Source organism: Pinus tabuliformis, chromosome X (assembly GCF_031772625.1).
Source record: "Pinus tabuliformis cultivar Carrire ecotype Pingquan chromosome X, CPIR1, whole genome shotgun sequence".
NCBI classification, from domain to species: domain Eukaryota; kingdom Viridiplantae; phylum Streptophyta; class Pinopsida; order Pinales; family Pinaceae; genus Pinus; species Pinus tabuliformis.
Genome location: NC_142308.1, coordinates 1,732,948,830 through 1,732,969,202, shown reverse-complemented (window position 1 = coordinate 1,732,969,202; position 20,373 = coordinate 1,732,948,830). Strand labels below are relative to the sequence as shown.

The window sequence follows — 20,373 nt, the reverse complement described above, 5'->3', positions numbered from 1 at the left end:
ATGAGCATAGTTCCTTGTCTTGTGTCAAGCTCGTTAAAAAATGAAACAAGGATTCAAGAGCATAGTTCCTTGTCTTGTGTCAAGCTCGTTAAAAAATGAAACAAGGAGTCATGAGCATAGTTCCTTGTCTTGTGTCAAGCTCGTTAAAAAATGAAACAAAGGGTCATAGGTTATATAGGTAGATTGTAGAGAGTAGACGCGAGGATAGTTTGTTCCTGTCTCAACCTCATTAAAAAATGAAACCGGATGTCTTGAGCATAGTTCCTTGTCTTGTGTCAAGCTCGTTAAAAAATGAATCAGGGATTTTAGAGCATAGTTCCTTGTTAGGTAGATTGTAGAGAGTAGACGCGAGGATAGTTTGTTCCTGTCTCAACCTCGTTAAAAAATGAAATCAGATGTCTTGAGCATAGTTCCTTGTCTTCTGTCAAGCTCGTTAAAAAATGAATCAGGGATTTTAGAGCATAGTTCCTTGTTAGGTAGATTGTAGAGAGTAGACTCGTGCATAGTTCCTTGTCTTGTGTCAAGCTCATTAAAAAATGAAACAAGGAGTCATGAGCATAGTTCCTTATCTTGTGTCAAGCTTGTTTAAAAAATGAAACAAGGGTTTTGAGGATACTTCTTTTCCTGTGTCAACCTCACTACAAAATGAAACAACTCCCTCGAGTCTTTCCAAGATCTTGAAAGTAAACCTTCATTTCATCCACCTTTGAATGCAATGAATCTTGGGGGGCATGTACCTCATTTTGCGTCGTTATGCTGGGGGCATGCGAACTTATAACAAGCATAGTTTGTCATTTCAAGCTTGTTAAAACATGAAACCAAATCCAAGCAGAGTTCTCTATGGTTCAAGCTTGTGTAAAAATGAACGTGTGCTTGATTTACATCTCGTGATTGCCGTTTTTATCTGCTAAATTCTTTTAGATGAGCCTTGGTTGTTTTCATTCCATCAACAACATCTCTTTGGCTGATCATATGCTTTCACTTGGTTGTTTACCCTTCCTAAGGGACCGCAGTTATGAGTGGTTTTATTAGCCAACCTCTTAACCATTACATGTTTTTAGCAGTTCCTCCATTGTCGGAACCAGTTGCTACCCTTTATACCACTCGTTCCTCTAGGACGAGTCCTCTTTAAGCTCTTTTCTGACTTGTAAAATATGAAAAGCTTGTCAAGTTTTTCCCTTTTTAACTCGTTAAAATGGAATTAAAAGGACGGTCCACTTACAGCTCTTTTTTGACCGCATAAATATGAAAAGATTGCTGGACTTTTGTCATTTCAAGTTCGATATTGGTAATAAAACAACATGTCTTTGATCTCTTTTTTTACTTTTTCGGATCAGAGACACTAATTATGAAAAGTACTCCTTGATCATAATGGTCAAGCGGTTCTCTCAAGTATTATTTTATAATTTTTCGAGCTTGAGAGACACAAATTTACGAAAAAGGACAACCATGGAGTTTTCTTAAGTTTTTCTTATGACTCCCCAAAATTGAAAAACGCCGAGTTTCTCCTATACTGAACTTATTAAAATTTAACGGTAAAGGACCTGTTCAATTACAAACAGGAATGGACCACTCCTTCTTAGGGTTCGAATATTAAAGTAAGTTGGACTCATCCGAAGGATGAGCTTATATTCAAGCAAATGTTATCCTCCTCAAGCTTGTCAAAGATTAAGAGGTACTTGCCAGAAATGGTGGGGGAATGAGAGAAAGGTGAACCTGTTTGTCATACTTTGTGTCCTAGAAAAGCATTCAACCACTCTTGAACACGACACTTTTTTGTTCACCTGGGTTGGGAAATCCTTTGCCTAACAGTTAATCAAACCATATTGAAAGCCCTTGAAGGTGTCCGCTTCTAGTTTCTTTGGGATAAGAGCAATCAGCGTGGAAGAAGTGTTCTAGTGAATGATGCTAGAGATTCTTGCTGCTTCAACCATTCTCAGCATATCTAGTTTGATGATGTCGAAGAAGTGGATGAAAAAATCAATTGTCTAGCCATCTGGGCCAGGACATTTATCCTTCATAAAGGCCTTCATAACTCCAAGAATCTATTCCTCAGAAATGGGCTGAAAGAGACCTTCATTTTTTTCATCATCGAACATTTGAGGGACCAGTTCAAGGCCCCATAAGATATCCTGAAAGCTGCAGTTTTCCCTTCTTTTGTATTGATTTTTAAAATGTCTCACAGCTTCTTTTGATATGTCTTGATGTGAGAAAAAGAACCTCCCCTTTCCGTCGTTGATCTTCCAAATGGCGTTTCTCTCCCTTCTGGCATTGGCATACTTGTGAAAGAATTTAGAGTTTTTGTCCCCTTCCTTGAGCCAGGTTGCTCTACTTTTTAGACGCCAAGTTGTTTCCTCCTGCTTTAGAAGATTTTGTTTCTTTCTTTCGAGCTCATTGAGGCGACATCTTATACTGAAAGGAAGCGAGTTGGCCTCCAATAGCTTGGAAATACTATCCAATTCCTTTTTCACTTCCTGTAGAGCCCTTCTGTCTGCCTGTTTCTTTTCGTGCTGCCATTCCTTTACCACTTTTCTAATATGTGATAGCTTGTCTCAAAATTTCATAAAAGGGGGGGAAATTTTTTTTGTTGTTATCTCTTTCCATGTATTTTTAATTAGTTCATTGAATTCAAGGTGCTCCAAGCAAGTTCTGTTGAATTTGAAGGAGTATCCGTTCTTGTGCCCTTTTTGCTTCCAGCTGAGAAAGATAGGCCTGTGGTCGGAGATGTATACCCTCTCAATGGACGAGAAAGGCATGCCCATTTTGTCGATTATGCTTGTATGAACAAGGAACCTGTCTATCCTTTTTGCAATATAGGCCTTTTCAATTCTTCCATTGTCCCATGTGGGCATAATTTCGGGCGGGACAACATCTACTAGGTTCCTGTGCAGGAGCTCATACTTGATTCTATCAGCGAGCGGATCTCTCTTTTTGCAATTGCCCCAGCGCTCTTCTGTGCTTAGAGTAATGTTTAAATCACCTGCAATCATTAATGAGTCAATGTCAAAGATTTCTGAATCGAAAAAATTGTCCCAGAACTGTATCCTGTTCTTGTAAGGAGCGTATATGTTTAAAATATTGATGGGGCATCTATTTCCTCTAATTTTAACTGTTATGAGAATGCCCGCAAAGCATTTGAAGGTGAAGGCTTTGATCCAATAAGGATCCCACATAACTGCCAGCCATCCTGAAAGACCCTGTGCTTCCGAGGCTGACATGTGCCATGTTGGGTACATTTTCCCGAAGTAAGAAATGGTCGCCTGCTTACTGTGCATAGTTTCTTGAACTAGAATGATTTTAGGATTCGTTGAGGAGAAGAGGTCTTTAAGCGCCAAAAATTTAAGAAATTGAAGGCCAATCATTCATATTGGAGGCTTTTGAATTATTTTCTTTAACAAATTTTTATTACAAAGTTCTAACATTTAGGTGTCATCTACATCTATATTATAAAAAGGGTGAATTTTTTATTGAACCCAACACTCGAGATTGATTGAGATGGCTCAAATTAAAAGTGCGCTAGAATTATTAAACACTCTCATTAGTTCTACTGTTGATGAAACTATAAATATCAACAAAGTAATTCTTGTTGATATTAGAGTTCGTATACATGATGCATTGGAGATAGTTGAATATCTGCAAATTGAATCTCAAGTACATCGAGATGATTCCAAACATCAGCGGAAAAGCAATGAAGCCATTTTAGGAGAGAATTTGGATGCATCCGAAAATTCTGATGAGAAACTTGTCATTCCAAAAAATTTTATAAGGATGTGGGAAGAGATTAATCATAAAAAATACAAAACTACTTTGGAATATAACAAAGATATCTCTTCCTGATTTTTCTAAACCTATATAATTTCGAAGTGTTAGGTTTTTGGATGGTGTTGTTCCAAAACAAGTTGATCGATGTCAACAATGTAATAGAGTAGGACATGTGAAAGATCTGTGTTTTGATCTTCACCTGTGTGAGAATTGTGGAAAGCGAAATCACCATTCAAATAAATGTTCTAGAAAGAAGACTTTTACAAGAGAGAAACTAAATTTTGGATGGATTTCTTCTTGGGATTGGTCGAAAATAGGCAACAATATTTACAGGTCATACCGCAGGATATGTTCAAGAGTGTTGAACAGCCTTGCAATGATGAACACTACTTCTGACCCTATATCCAACTAGGGGGGAATTGTTGATGGTTTTCTACAAGTTCAAATAATTTTCAAGCGAGACTGAGACAAACATTGAAAAGTGAGCCTGGGCCACAACCTGTACCAATTAGAGCTAGCTTTGTAGCCAAAGAAACTTCATTTTTTGTTGAATGAGTTATTTGTGAATGAGAACTTCCAGGTTCAGAATTGCTCGAGGAACTACATTAATAGTTCTAGAGTTTTTGGTCACCTTAAAGCCACATTTTTTGTTGTTCTAAGAACTACTATGAAGGCTCTAGAATTAGTGTTGGTTGAGACCTTAAGTTCTCCCACATTGGTTTGTGGTCATCATTAAAAAACATTTATAACAGACATTTAGCTCTTGGCTAAGATGCATTTTTTTTAATTTTGAGCTCTCATTGTTGGACTTTGATACATCCCTTCAGATTAAGAGGGGAATGTAAAACAAATATTCATTGGGATTAAGGTTGGGTTAGTTTTTGTTAGGGTGATTATTTTTTAGAGTCCAAGAAAACACATAAATTGATTGAATAGTTTCTTGTATGTATTTATATGTACAAATTGTACACAATTCATTGAGATCAATATATTTAATATAGTTGAGCTTGGTTTCTAGTTTGTTGTCTTACAAAATATTATTGATAGAGACCTATTATATAAATGATGAGTTGATATTATTGTCATTTTCTTGAGTGTGTTGTATAATGTTTTATTCTGCAGAATGTAGCAAATGTAGCAACATTTCCTTTGTTTTGAAGTAGAATTCATGTTTGTTGTAGAGTCATGTTGCGTGGCTGAGAGCTAATTGTGTCAATGAGAGATATGCATTACTACTAATATGCATATGTTAGTGATTGTTGTCATTGAGGGTTTATATCTTGTTGGTTAGTATCATGTCTAGGTTGTAGAGATACATTAATGCCACATGTGTGTATGCCACTGCCATTGGTGTCAAACATTTGTAATAGTGAGTGGGAGTCTATATGTTATTGATTTCCAACAGCCAAGTGTGTTGAGTTGATGTATAGAGTGAGGTTGAGAGAGAATATGTATGTTGTTGTGTAGTGAGTTGTCTGTTGAAGGAAGAATGTTGAGTCAAAGTTGATATATGTTGTTGTTACGATGTGTGGGTAGGAGTGTTTAAGTTTTAATCAGTGATTTTTTCTGTAAGTAGAGTGTGGAGTGTGCTGAGGCTAAGATTGTTTACATTTAGTCGTTGAGCAAGATATTTTGAGTGGGTCTAATTTTAATATGGGATGAAACAAGGACCATGTTTGTTTTTGCATAGTATAATGGATCCTAGTATGAAATATTGTGAAACATGGTCTAGGGGATAGCTTGAAGTTCAGGGCCTTCAGTGAGGCAAGTCGTGTATTGTAGATTCAGGGTGTAGTGGAATAAGAAATTATGAGTAGTGGATTTCGTCTAGTGGTGGCTGGATAGACTATTAGGTGTTGGGTGTTGGGGAATTCAGCAGGTGGTGGCCTACAAAGTTGTGGAAGTAGTGGCTTCGAGAAGATGGTGGTCTACAAAGTTTAGGAAGTGGTGGCTTCCAACAGGTAGTGGCCCAAAGCAAGAGTTTCTCACATGATTAGCAAGTTGTCCCTTGCACACTAGTGGTGGCCAATGCATCTATAAAATAATATTTTAATAAAAAAACAAGGGTGAAGTAGAGCAAAGTGGATGGTGGTTTTTCTCTTGGAATGGTTTCCACCTTATATCTTGTGTTTTCATGTGATCATGGTTATGTGCTAGTGCTTTGTGTTGCTCATCATGCTTGTTCACATGCTCACAGTTCATATTTATTTGTTGCTTATGATATGTGTTTATATATGCTTATATGTTATGCTTCCGACTAATGTATGATTCGGTTAATCTTTAAAGGAATGGAAAAAAATATAAATTGGTGATCCATGACACAACACTGATCCACGCCCCGTCCACCACACCCCACCTCTTCTTGATATTGTGAAGCTTCCGACATAATCTAAACACGTATTTTTAACTAATCTTATGGTATGCATTCTTCGTGATAACATAACATTATTCAGTTCATTTTATAATGCCATTTCTAAAATGTACAAATAAAGTACTTCAAAATATTTATTATAAATATATTTTTAAGATTAAAGAGTTTTCTTTTTAGTTACGCAAATAAGAATTTAAACCAAAATGGAAATTTTAAATATTTTTAAATTTGTATATTAATAAAAAATCAATATAATTTTAAATTAAATTAAAAGTTTTATATAAAAAAACTTTTTTAAATTATTTTTTTTATTTTAGATTTCAAATTTAGTTATAGTTTTTTTATAAAGTATATTTATTATTTCTAACATATACTCACATATTTCACGTAATAAAATGATTTTGAAAATATACAAACCTAAATAAATTCTTTGGTATCTTTTTCTTTCCAATTTCAATCTTAAAAATATTCTTTACTGTTAAAAATATTTAATTACTAACAAAATAGTCTAACAGGAAAAATAACTTTTAACCTTTTAAAATAATATAATATTATTAATTATATATAACTATAAAAATTTTCATTGTGCCATGGTTTAATTAGAAAAATCAAAATAAAAACGAAAAAAAAGTTTACAAAAACTTTCGTACAAAACACAACTTTAAAATAAATTATATACTTATTATTATATAACAAGTTTAATGTTTGTTAATTTTTTTATTTTATATAAATAAAGAAAATTAATATGATTTTCATTTCGGCGGGTAAAGGTCATTAATGTGACGCCTTTCACTACTTAGATCAGAGTGTAACTGACCCTAAGTGCCACAATTATTTAAAATGTCCACATAAAAATCTTTAAAGTAAATTAAAACAAATAAACTATTTAAAAACTGGAATTTAAAATAAATTATTTATTTATTATTATATAACAAGTTTAAAACTTTAAAGTTGTTGAATCTTTTATTTTATATACTAAAAAAATTAATATGGTTTTCATGGTTGGGTGTAAACGTTATTAATATGACACATTTCACCACATAGATCAGATAACTCACTCCTAAAGTGCAACCATTATTTTAAATGTCCAGTTGAAAAAGTTTAGCGGATGCACCCCATATTATGGTAAGAAAGGTAGCAGGATCGACAACGACCCAACAAGTTTCACCTTTTGATGAGGCTATCAATGGCGTTCCAGGCTCAGGCCATGAATGCCATAAGAGAACTATCATCTTTTCAACTCAATAACTTCAACGGGCACTTGAGCACAAAGAGTATTCCAACACTTCACTGGCGAATGTTCAGGTCGCACGCGAAGATGAACTTTGTACAATTTGATATATTTAATTACACGAAAGCTGGATATATGGTTCTACAACATATACAGAATAATTTGACAAAATAGCAGAAATGATCACAGATGTCACATGGAATTGCATGGCTTTGAAGACAGAATGAAAATTCAAGCGTGCCTTTGGGGTTTCGAGACCACCAAGTGCCAAGAGGACTGCCAACCTCAAAATGAATTCCACTACACTATGACATGCAAGCTCTGTATGTATTTTAGTTTAATGATTTTCCAGGGCTTTTAGGGCTTCTCACCAATAGGGCGCCCGCAGACGCCCAGGGCTTGACGGCATATAAAGACAAACCCTGGAGTTGATAATCTTCGTACAGCCGAGACGAGTCGTCGAAGTTGAGCTCGTAACTCAGAGGATCGTAATTGTATCTCGAATGCTTCGAACTGCGAATAGTTTTGCCGTCTTTCTTGAGCCTGGGAAAGAAGTGCTTCCATTTCGGCCAGCTGCAGCAGCTTCCGGCGTCATGAATGGCGGATTTCCACGATTCTCCGGCTCTTCTGACGCTGTTCCAGCCCTTGCACCGCCAATTCTGAGACTCCCCGGACACGGAATCCACCCTAGGGGTCGACCGCTTGACCTTCTGAAACCACGAGAGCCGAAGGAGCGAACGCTCGTCGTCCGACCCACAGCAGCCGCAGTAGGAAAGAAGCAGGCGAGCGAATGTGAGGCTGCGGGCACGTGTGTGGGATTCATCCATTTCGGATACAGGATTCGATGTGTGAAACAGCAGTGGCCACATTTGATATAAGATATTTGAATGTGGGGTGGTGGGATTTTGTAGAATGTGTGAACGGATATTGTTGGAACTTGGTAGCAAAGTAACGGTGTACGCGGAGTTAAACGTCGAGTGGTGGGATGTTGTAGAAAATGTGCGAATGGATATTGTTGGAACTCGGCTAATGATGCTTCAAGAGCAAAGGAAGGGTGTGCGCGGACTGAGTTGTCAAGGAAGTTGTTGGAAAATGCCAGATGTTGGGAGAGACAAGATTTTGCTGTCATGCTGACGTGGAAACTGGAAGTTTAACATCCTGTTTATCTGTTTTTAATAAATAACTTCATTGGCAGGTTGGAATTTGAACGACATTAATAAAGATTTTAACTATATAATTACAAGTTAAACATAAATATATTAAAGGATAAACAACCTCGGACAGTAAAAAAAGGTTTAAGTTTAGGAAAAAAATTCAAAAAATCTTGCACATTGTTTGAATCTTGTTTTTCTTAATAACATTAACCAAAATTTACAAAAATTCCTACAATATTTTAAATTTGATGAAATTTGAAGTCACGGCTAAATATTAATATTTGATGAACGAAATATTTATGACATACATTTTGCCTATCAACTTTTAACATTGGAAGTGAGGTAAAAAGAAAATTTAAAAAACTGGGAAAACATTTAAGACACAATACCTAACCAGATGAGAGGATGCTTTGTTACGACGGCTTCAACCATTATCGTTGCTTTGGGTTATGATAAACTTTGTCCTTATCCAGCGTAGTTGAGCCCGAAAGTAATGGATGTGAAACAGATTTTATTTTTGAAAAAAGGGTTACCCAAAGGCAAGTTACAATGAAGCAATCTAAACACTGAATTCACTTCAGCCGAAATTCTTTCATAATTCCTTAACTATCAACTAACCTAAACGATACTTTAATACATAGTTTAATATTAGAAATTTAATTTGATCAAGATTACTTCCAAATTTTAGGAAATTTAATTTTGAAATCAAAGATTAAAATGTGTGCATTATTTATAACAACTGGTGTGATAAAAGCAAATAAAGTAAATAAATAATAAAGTAAAGCTGCATATCATATAATAAATAAATTTTATATACTAATTGGCTTTGAAAGTTTTCGTTCGACCTAATAATTTTGTAATCTTAATGAAATTGAAATAGGTCGTTTTGGCCCCCTAGAATTTGGTGAACTATCAACTTGATCTGTATAAACCATCATAGATTGGAAATCATTAACTTGATATATTGAAAGTATCAAACATGTATCCTCCACTTGCATTTAGTTGTTGGAAAGATAACGATCGAAACCATCGCGTAACCATCTTACTTTCCGATTATACAATGCCTCATTACATAAAGCCATGTACATTAATTTTTTTTAAAGATTTTTTTCATATTTATGAATATTATCGTTAAACAAGGCAAGCTGCGAGGCAGCAAGTCCCTGCATTGAGTGGAGATTTATGTTTCAGTCTAAGAACCTCAAAGATCAAGAAGATTGCAAAAGGTCAGAATACTATAAGGTCAGATATCATCTTAGGAGATCTGTTATAGAAGTTTTATCTATGACTCAAGTCTTAATAGCCACAAGACCTCTACAATGATTGAGTAGCATGAGGAGATTCAAGGAGCTCAAGACCATATCCAAAAATTCTGCCGTGAATTATTGTTTTGGTCACTGTTTTTAAAGGCAATTTTTAACCTCAGAGATCAAGAAGATTGCAAAAGGTCAGAATACTATAAGGTCATATATCATCTTAGGAGATCTGTTATAGAAGTTTTATCTATGACTCAAGTCTTAAAGTTTCGAGCCACAAGACCTCTATATTGATTAATAGCATGAGGAGATTCAAAGAGCTCAAGACCATATCCAAAAATTCTGCCCTAAATTCTTGTTTTGGTCACTGTTTTTAAAGGCAATTTTGAGGACATAAAATATGTGCAAGCCTCTCTGGCTAGAATCGAAAATATTAGAAATGTTATACCTCAGATCAACCTTTGTACAAGGGACCAAGATATTCATAGCCAACTCGATTTGATTGTTGTCGTTATCAAAAGGACAAAATCATTAAAGAACACAGTCATAAACAAAGCCACGGAAGTTTGATTACACTCCTAGATCTCTAAGTTTGAAAAATCTACGAGTCATCTTGACCTTTGTACAAGGGACCAAGATATTCATAGCCAACTCGATTTCATTGTTGTGGTTATCAAAAGGACAGAATCATTAAAGAACACAGTCATAAACAAAGCCAGGGAATTTTGATTGCACTCCCAGATCTCTAAGTTCGAAAAAACTACGAGTCATCTTGAGACATGTGATTCAGCTTCAGTAAACAAGGTTAATGATGTAAAGGAAGCAAAATTACTTGATGATCCTAAATATTCCTTTACTAGGGTGTGTAAATATTTTGGGCTTACAGTGAAGAAAAGGGTCGAAGCCCTAATCCAAGATCGAAGATTCTCTCCTCCTTTCATTTATGAGAAGGATCAAAAATTGGTATTGAAGATGGACTTTGAACAAACCACAGAACATGTGATCCAAATCATAATATGTTTCAGATCTGATAGGCCGAAAATCTGAGAATTTAGAGGCCAAAATACCTCAGGCAGACACTGAATTATATTTTTTTCACTTAGACACTATAGATTTGCATATAGGACCTGAATATGTGATCAAAGACACGTGGGACACCACAGAAGACCGTTGGTTTTAGTTCTACCATATCCTCCACCAAAAGCTTCACATCCTGCGAGAATAAACAAGCATTACTGTGAAATCAAGAAACTAGCACTAGATTTTTAAGTACATAAAGATGGTGGACAATTGAGAAAAAAAACAACAGAAAGCAGTATACCCCGTGCCAAAAGCCTATTGAAGCACTTTTTGATATGAAAAATTCCTCTATCACCCAATCAAATATATGTGCTAGAGGAAGAAACGAGAGATAAACATCCTTCTCTGTGAGCTACAAAGTTTTGCAAAGGAGTTTTCCAGTGCATAAAAATCATGAGTTAAAGGAAATGCCATGACTGCTAGAACCAACTGATAAGTTCTCAAAATGTTTGATATATTAGGAATAAATGAAGCTTTGATCTATGAAGTTATTATATCAACTACAAAAACTAACCATGTAATTGAAAGAATTTACCTCTTCATTCTGACATTTAAGAAAATAACCAATTCCAGTCACCATAGAAACAATGTTTTCATTTGTGATCAATACGCCTTTAGGTTCACCAGTTGTGCCACTAGTGTACATTATCGTGCAGATATCGCTCTTTTTGGGTAATAATAGTTCAAACCTCCTTTCCTCACCCTGCAGAAGATATAAGAAAAATGGCCTTGATAATTTACTTTGCACTAGTGTACATTATCGTGCAGATATCGCTCTTTTTGGGTAATAATAGTTCAAACCTCCTTTCCTCACCCTGCAGAAGATATAAGAAAAATGGCCTTTATAATTTACTTTGCAGTTACAGTAAACTACCATGTAAAGATCGTTGAGCTTATATATTTTTCCACCAACCACATAAGAAAGACATACAAATTTAGAGCAAATCAAACAATACATGATCAAAAGCAGAAATTCACAAACTATTGATTTCTCAAGGAATTCAGACCTATTTGGTTCAAATAACCTTTTTACTTTCAAAAATGTTTTGATTGACTCTACTCTATAATTCCAATGTCGAAGAGATCAGAAGCTAGTAATAAATTTTTTGTCCATGTTCCGACTGGTGGCACAGGCTGTCAGAAAACTTAGTTTATGGCAGACACATATCTGACAAGGAAAATTGTCAAAATTATAATTAGAAAGGTTGTATCAAGCACGAAATAAAGAGAGTTGAACTAATAAGTGAAAACAAAATGTCATAAGGTTTCCATTCAAGAAGAAAGGTCTTCACCATTGTCTGGAAGACATCCAAACTTTTCTTCTGATCAAGAATATAAAGTTGCAATAGCCACTTTCATTTTGCCAGTGGGATACAGATAAAGCATAGCATTTCCTTCTACTACCATCTTGTATCACCTTTCCCATGAGCTTGAACTTGAGATTCAAGGGTGAGGAAATTTTAAAGAGATTTCATGAAACAGAAAGAAAGAAGATGATAGCAAAGTCACTTTATAGGGGGTCAAATCCCTCAAGGTAGAACATTTTGAGAGTGAAAACACCTGAGGTTTTCACCTTAAGGGATCTCATCTAAGCTATAGTTTATTTTTCAGGCCAGCTTGAAAGAAAAAAAAATTATTGTTTTGATTTTTTAATCACTATCTTATTAATCCTACCTGGACTGTAGAACGTGCCTCTTGGTGCAACAAGGAATAAACCAAGAATTTAATAAACAACACAGGTTAAAGTAGAATACCAATCCAATAAATCATATAGAGGCATGCAAATTATGAAGCTACAAGTAATCATCAACACGCATTTTTTGTTTTTCCTGAGCTGATTTCACAACAAACTACTATCAGACCTGTCAATTGTCCAAATTCCGTGGCAATTTGTAGTATACATTATCATCTATGTGATTTGAAATGAGTTATTATTGAAAATTTAAAGTAAGTAGACATTGTAAACTTTACTCTTCAGCCATTCAGAATCATTCTCCAATTCAGAGTCAGATAAATTAGTCCGGCAAGCTCTCAATCCAGTCGCAAGAAATGAAACTCGGGTGTGTTTTGCAACCTTCTGTTTGACTAGTTGTTGTTTTCCATGCAACCCTTCATGGTAAAGGCATCATGTCGCCTAAGTTTTCACACAACTGAGTAATTATAGCAACGCGAATGCAAAAAGTGAAAAAAAGAAAAGAAAATAACACATGGCCTGAAATGATCCCAAGGAATTGAACCAACGACTTCTGTGAATGACATTACAGCATAAACTGACAGAAAGCTATACCCAAACACTTAAATTTAACATATAAACACACTGACACAAAGCTAAATCCGAACATTTATATTTAACTTATAAACATACTGACACTAAAATTACACCAGAAATTAAAGATCAAAGAAATTGCCATGGAAATGCAAGGAGACTGTCATATTAAGCCCCGTAAAGTGAGATTCTGAGAATTTAGCATAGGCCTTGAAGTGCGAAACCCCCAAACACGTATATAATAACATTTATAGATAATCTTTGAGACAATGCGTTGAAATGCAACCGTACCTTTCTATTTTCCTGATCAGAAATGAGAGCTCCGAAAACCTGATCTACCGAGGGTCATTGGTTGCTATTAATTGTTCGTGCTATGGTCAAATGGTAGAAGAGGAAGACGATGTAAAACGAAGTGAGGAAGATAGAAAGATTTAAATTGTTGCACGTCCCTGATTTCGATCCCACCATGTTGCGAACCTATGGTTCTAAACGAACCTTCTGGAGTCGTTAAATGAATAGAATTACTATTCAAGGGGGACCTTGCGCCATTTATATCCACTTGAGGATTTTCATTGCACCGGCCACCGCTAAGATAGCTCTTCAAACGGACGGAAGTTTTAGGACTAGCTTGATATGCTGGACTTTTATTTGCACCTTGATCCCGCATTATTGTATTCTTGATTGATTTCTCCGATGGACCATTGGCTTCCATGAGTACAGGCATTTTCCCTTTCGGTGGAGCAAGAGGCATTTTTTCACCTTGCCTTTCAAGAGAAACATGAGACATACAGAATAGAGGAGGCATATGAAATGTGAATTTTTATCATTTTCGACGTCTAGTTAATGCTTAAGCACCATTACTGAATGTGATCAGTACGCGTCAATTTACAACACACGAGCCTACAAAAACAATAGAGCACACAGTTATGAAATTAAATACTAAAATGTTGAAAAAACAGCCAAAATCGGTCCTTTAAGAGGAAACCCAAACAATAGAGAAAGGGCCAACACACTTCTGTTATTTGAAGAATATTTATCAACCAGCAGCACAATGGAGAAATTAAAGTTGCAGAGAAAAAGTTTGAATCGTTAAAAGCAAAGGTTGAAGGTAACAAAAGTTTGAATCATTAAAAGCAAAGGTTGAACATAACAAGAGACGTGGTTCAACATAACGTGTCATGATGCATGATTGAAACGTGGCTGAAGAGCAGGACAATAGTGATAGGTACCAGTGGTTTGATCCTGTAGGAGTCGTGAGCTTGTATCCTGTAGGAGTCGTGGAGCTTGGGAGGAAAACTCCATGGGCCTTTCCCCACTACCCTCGCTTCTTCAAGATGCAACGTGGGATTTCTTCAAACCATTTACCTCACTCTCGCTCTCGCTCGATAGTCTTTATACATACAATGGTCAGACGAGATTGAGTCAAGTTTTCGATGAAGATGACATCAGGGAGATGAATCATGTGAGAGAAGAAGAAGGGATCCCGGATTTGGAAGAAGAGGATCAGCAAAAGAGAAAGAATGAAGGTGAGAGAAATGAAATGCAGGTTCATCCTTTAAAAGGCTCTGTTTTCCCCCTTGCCTTTCAAGACAAACATGAGACATACGGAATAGAGGAGGCATCTAAAATGTGCATTTTTATCATTTTCAACGTCTAGTTAATGCTTAAGCACCATTGCCGAATGCGATCAGTAAGCGTCAATTTACAACACACGAGCCTGCAAAAACAACAGAGCACACATTTATGAAATTAAATACTAAAATGTTGAAAAAACAGCCAAAATTAGTCCTTTAAGAAGAAACCCAAACAACGGAGAAAGGCCGACACACTTCTGTTATCTGAAGAATAGTTATCAACCAGTAGCACAGTGGAGAAATTAAAGTTGCAGAGAAAAAGTTTGAATCATTAAAAGCAAAGGTTGAACGTAACAAAAGTTTGAATCGTTAAAAGCAAAGGTTGAACATAACAAGCAACGTGGTTCAACATAACGTGTCATAATGCATGATTGAAACGTCGCTGAAGAGCAGGACAAGGGTGACAGGTACCAGTGGTTTCGGGATTTGGCGAACTTGTATCATACACCTCTGCCGATGGATCCCATCGTAGGAGTTGTGAGCTTGTATCTTGTAGGAGTCGTGGAGCTTGGGAGGAAAACTCCATGGGCATTTCCCCACTACCCTCGCTTCCTCAAGATTCAACGTGGGATTTCTTCAATCCATTTACCTCGCTCTCGCTCTCGCTCAATAGTCTTTATACATACAATGGTCAGACGAGATTGGGTCAAGTTTTCAATGAAGATGACATCAGAGAGATGAATAAGGTGAGGGAAGAAGAAGGGATCCCGGATTTGGAAGAAGAGGATCAGCAAAAGAGCAAGAATGAAGGTGAGAGAAATGAAATTTAGGTCGATCCTTCAAAAGGCTCTATTTTATGTATCCTTTAAAGGGTACTTAGTAGGTCTTGGGTGGTGAAACCTGCTGCCGGGCGTGTTAAGATGGAAGATGGTGGAGAGCATCACCGACTGGAGAGTGTTTATAGAGCAAAAAATGTTCCTTTTCATGCCTAGTCAGGTAGAAAGCAAGTCTAAGCTTAAAGTCTGTCCACCACAAGCAATTGGACATCCGCCATTATTGAAAGGTGACTTATGAAAAGTCCCCATTGCTGAAAGCTTCCGGTCTATTTCACAAGCAATGCTGTCCTTTCCACTCTACGCAGGTATTTATCTTTTCCTCCACATTTCACTAGCTTCCATGGAATCTTCTCAAGAGCAACTTGTTGATTGTAAGTCTTTTGTGGAATCTACTTCTGATTCCCTTACTCAAGCTCCAACTGAGCCATCTGTAAAATTAGTGGCCAAGGCCAATGCTCAATCTGTAGCCAAGGCCTGCCAATTTGATTCCCCGCCTTCCTGCAAGAATTGAATCTTCGGCTTAGCTCTAGGTACGAAATGTTATTTCTTTCAGCGCACGCTCTTGCTACGGCCTGTTATTTCTTTCAGCGCACGCTCTTGGATACTCTGAAGCTCAGTGTTGTAGATTTCTCTAGGAATTCTTTAACAGGACCAGTGCCATTTGAGGTCATCAGCTAGACCAAAAACAACTCAACTTTGATGAGCATGAAGTTCTGGAATCCATGGACGAGGAGCACATTATTGGTCATGGTGGCTCTGATATAGTGTACCGAATTCAGCTGAGTAATCATGAGTTTGTTGCTGTGAAAAATCTCTGGACCTGCAAAAATGGCCACCATGTCGAACATGGCCACCATGTCGAACAGGGCCCGATAACCTGATAAATCAAGAATTGAAGGCATAAATTGAGACACTGGGAATGATCTAGCACTGGAATATTGTCAAACTCTACCGACCTGAGGAAGACTAGAGCATCCAGGAAATGCTCAGACAGTTTTAGGATGAGGAAGACCAGAGCATCTGGAAATGCTCAGACAGTTTTAGGAAGAGGCACAGATCTTCCATCCACCTGTAACATATGCACACATACACCTGTAATGCATGCACACATACACCTGTAATATTTGTACACACTTATAACTTGTAACTAACTGCAACGACTGCGAGCAATTAACTGCAACCAATAAGCCTAATAATGTAACTAATGTCTCAAACTAATGTTAAACATTAATCATGTAGTCTAAAACATTTTTAAAAAATGAACAGTTTAAAACCGAAATAACATATAGTCCAACCTCTTCTGCCTTGGTAAGAGGCCAAATAAGACCATGAAGTTCAATGACAAGGTAAATGACGAATATGAAATCAAAAAACTTCAAAAACCTTCGAAAAGAGAAGAGCAAGAATGTCAAGTGCCTACAAACTGATTACTATAGTCCCTGGCCATTGCCAGATGGCAGGGACTAATAAGTGTTCATATATGTTTTTTAAAAGTAAATGTATGGGAAAATGAAATGTGGTTTTCAAAAGTAATTCACATAAAGAGTTAGAAAATTAAAAAATAAAATAATATATCAATAATATAAAAAAAAAAATTATATATATATATATATATATATATATATATATGAGTTAAAAAAAATAAAATAATATATCATAATATAAAAAAATGAGTGTTTTTTATGACTTTTGATTAGTATAGATGGAGTGAGTTTAATAGTTGAGAATATGAGTTTCATTTTAAGAGGTAATAGCTTATAGGTTAGAATGTTATGAGTACACTCCCATTAAATTTTAATATCAAAATATATGCCCATTGATATAGGAGATAGGTATTGATGACCTTTGTTACTTCTATGATTTATACACTAAGGATTGTATAATAAATGTGTTTGGTTGTTTTGATTTAAGAAGTGAAGAGATTCCACCCATAGAGGTTGATGTTATATAAAGAGGAGTGGTGGCATTGAGGTGTCAAAATGAAAGCTACATATTGAGGTTATTGTAAAGTTGGAATAAGAATATCCGAATAGTGTTTTGAGAGATCTCATTTTACCTTCAATTTAATTGATTGTAGCAATCTTAAGGGGTCACATGTTCAAATCCAAAGGTTTTTGAATAAAAATATTTGACATTTTTGTGACATCAAGAGGTATAAAACCAAAAACACTTTCTTTTAAAATGTCATGAGCACACCCATATTAAATCTCAATTTCAAATTTTTTGTAATAATATTGACATTCTAACATTTTAACCTAACAAAACTATGGTACTTTAGGAAATCTTTAAGTGAGACACCTATCAATGTAACACAGGGGCTTCACTAGGGTAGCAATACCATATCACGTGGGTTCATATTAGGGGATATATATTGAGCAAAAAATGACATAATACATTTAGGGATATATAGGGGGTAAAGGGTTTTTATATTGGCAGACATAAAAAATGGAGCTCAAAACCAATGAAAAAATATAAAGGGGTATATAAAAGTTAATGAAAAAATGGATATCTACAATATCTAGTGAAAATATGGGGTTTCAAAATTGGGAAGGTGTATTGGGTTAATATTAGTGAGGGGTTAAATAATGTGTTTTTAGAGGTATTTTGTTATGAAAGGAAAAGTGAGGTTGAGCGAGATCATGCTACCCTATGGTGCAAGAAAGTCTCTGATGTGAGTCTATGTTGCAGTTTGGTTGGGGAACTTGGTTATGTGCTTTGCAAACACTAGTGTATCAGTTGAGCAATGGGTATACCAGTTCAAGCAGTGGAGCACTCTGCCAGACAGGCGAATCCAAGGGGTGACGAGCGACAGCAAGGCCTCAGAATTCAACCCAAGGGCTGACATCATGGTCACCACATACAGCATGTATGGTTACACCGGTCACCACTCCAAGGACTCGGAGGCCATAATGAAGGCCATCAAGGGCAAGGAATGGGGTCTGGTTCTCATGGACGAGGTCCACGTTGTGCCCGCTAAAAACTTTCGTGAAGCCGTTGCGTGCACCAAATCTCACTGCAAGCTCGGCCTCATAGCTACTCTTCTCCGAGAGGACGAGGCCATCAACGATCTAGAGTTCATCATCGGCCCCAAGCTGTACGAGGCGAATTGGCAGGACTTGGTTCAGGCGGGGTACTTGGCAGATGTCACCTGCTACGAGATCTTGTGCTCCATGCACAAGGATTTCCTCAGAGAATATCTACAACTCTTTCTCTTCACTGGATTTGGGAAGGATGACAAGCACACAATCCAACACACACTCTATAGTGCCAACCCCTACAAGCTCATGGCCTGTGAATATCTCATCAAATTCCACGAGTCGCGCAACGATAAGATCATTGTCTTCTCGGATAATCTGTTTGCCCTAGAAAAAATGGGCATCATGCTGAAAAGACACATGATTCGGGGTGACACCTCGCACGATGAGAGGCTAGAGGTCCTCGACATGTTCAGAAAGGCCCCGGGTGGCTTCACAGTCTTTCTTTCCAAGGTGGGAGATACCTCTCTTGATCTTCCAGAGGCATCGGTGGTCATACAGATCTCATCTCAGGGTGCCTCCAGGAGGCAAGAAGCGCAACGTTTGGGTCGTGTGTTGCGTCCCAAAATCATGTCAACCCTATCCGCAGTTCTTCGCTCCTGCACCGACGACAAGATCACACGCAGCATCATTAAAGACCAGGTGTCAAACGACATGCTCCAACGGTTGGTGTCTTTTCATTTGGGCGTATAAGCTTAAGCCATCCGATTAAGCATATAATCATAATCGATTGGGATAGCAGCGTATAATTAAATATAACTTAAGTAAAATCTATTAATTAATTCATATAAATTAATTAATCTATATCATTTAATTAATTAATTAATTAAATCTAACCATTTAAAAAAATCTTATAAAAAATCAATAAGTAAATAAATAAAAACTATATTGTAAAAAAAACTATATTAAAAAACTATATATATATTATTAAAAAAAAAAGGTGTTTGAAAAAAAAAAGCGATAACCCTCAACTCAAATTAGAGATACCAGCAAATCATAGAAGATGAGCTACCAATGATGCAATTAAATGAAGAAATTATTAGCGGTCAAGTGAAAAGAAGACATTCGTGGTAGATAAGAGATCAAGTCCTTTCATCAACAAGCTTTAAGGACAAAGCTTCTGAAGGAAGGAACTGTGTTATGAATATAATTCATAACAAGATAAATAAATATAAATAATATAAATACTAAGTAATCAAGTAGTGATTATGCTAAATGGTCATTAAGTTAAGTGAAAAGGCATGTCTAAAAGACATGCCTAATCATGAAAGGTCACCTGTTGAGGTATAAAAGCAGGGCCTCATTGTAACATTCAGATCACTTATACATTTTATATATATAATTATTATTATTATCAAATACCTCTGGTGTATTTTTACATTCAAGTGTACAAGCTATCGGTTTTTATGCTTCCAAATCCTAAAAATGCTCTGTTAAAAATGTTTCATGACAAGGAGGAGGATGTCTACGAGAAATTTGTTCACCTGAAGCAAAAATGATCAGTGAGTGAATATACTCACGAATGGGAAGTATTATTAGTAAGGTAGAGAGGGTTTTCAGATGAGGAGTTGCTAAAAATATACTGTTGTGGCCTTAAAGATTACATTTGCGAAGAATTAAAATTGCATAAACCTAAAACTATTGAGGAGGCCAAACATGCAGCCATAATTATCGAGTGAAAATATAAACTTCAAAAACCACCATATGTCAGTGACGACAAGAATAACAGTGATATCAAGGGAAGGAGTCCAAGTGGATCCCAAAAAAATCAAGGCAATCAAAGAGTGGCCAAAACCTAAGAACATATC

The 20,373-nt window shown here is 36.3% G+C and overlaps 1 protein-coding gene and 1 pseudogene across 1 annotated transcript; one reads left to right on the top strand and one right to left on the bottom strand.

Moving 5' to 3' along the window:
- Positions 1-7,499: 7,499 nt before the first annotated feature.
- Positions 7,500-8,233, bottom strand: LOC149146717 (uncharacterized). The gene has a single exon (XM_089452965.1). It carries the CDS (start codon positions 8,231-8,233, stop codon positions 7,697-7,699), a length of 537 nt encoding a protein of 178 aa, XP_089309091.1. The 3' UTR covers positions 7,500-7,696.
- A 9,936-nt stretch (positions 8,234-18,169) lies between these two features.
- Positions 18,170-19,258, top strand: LOC149146716 (general transcription and DNA repair factor IIH helicase/translocase subunit XPB2 pseudogene; annotated as a pseudogene).
- The last annotated feature ends 1,115 nt before the right edge of the window (positions 19,259-20,373 follow it).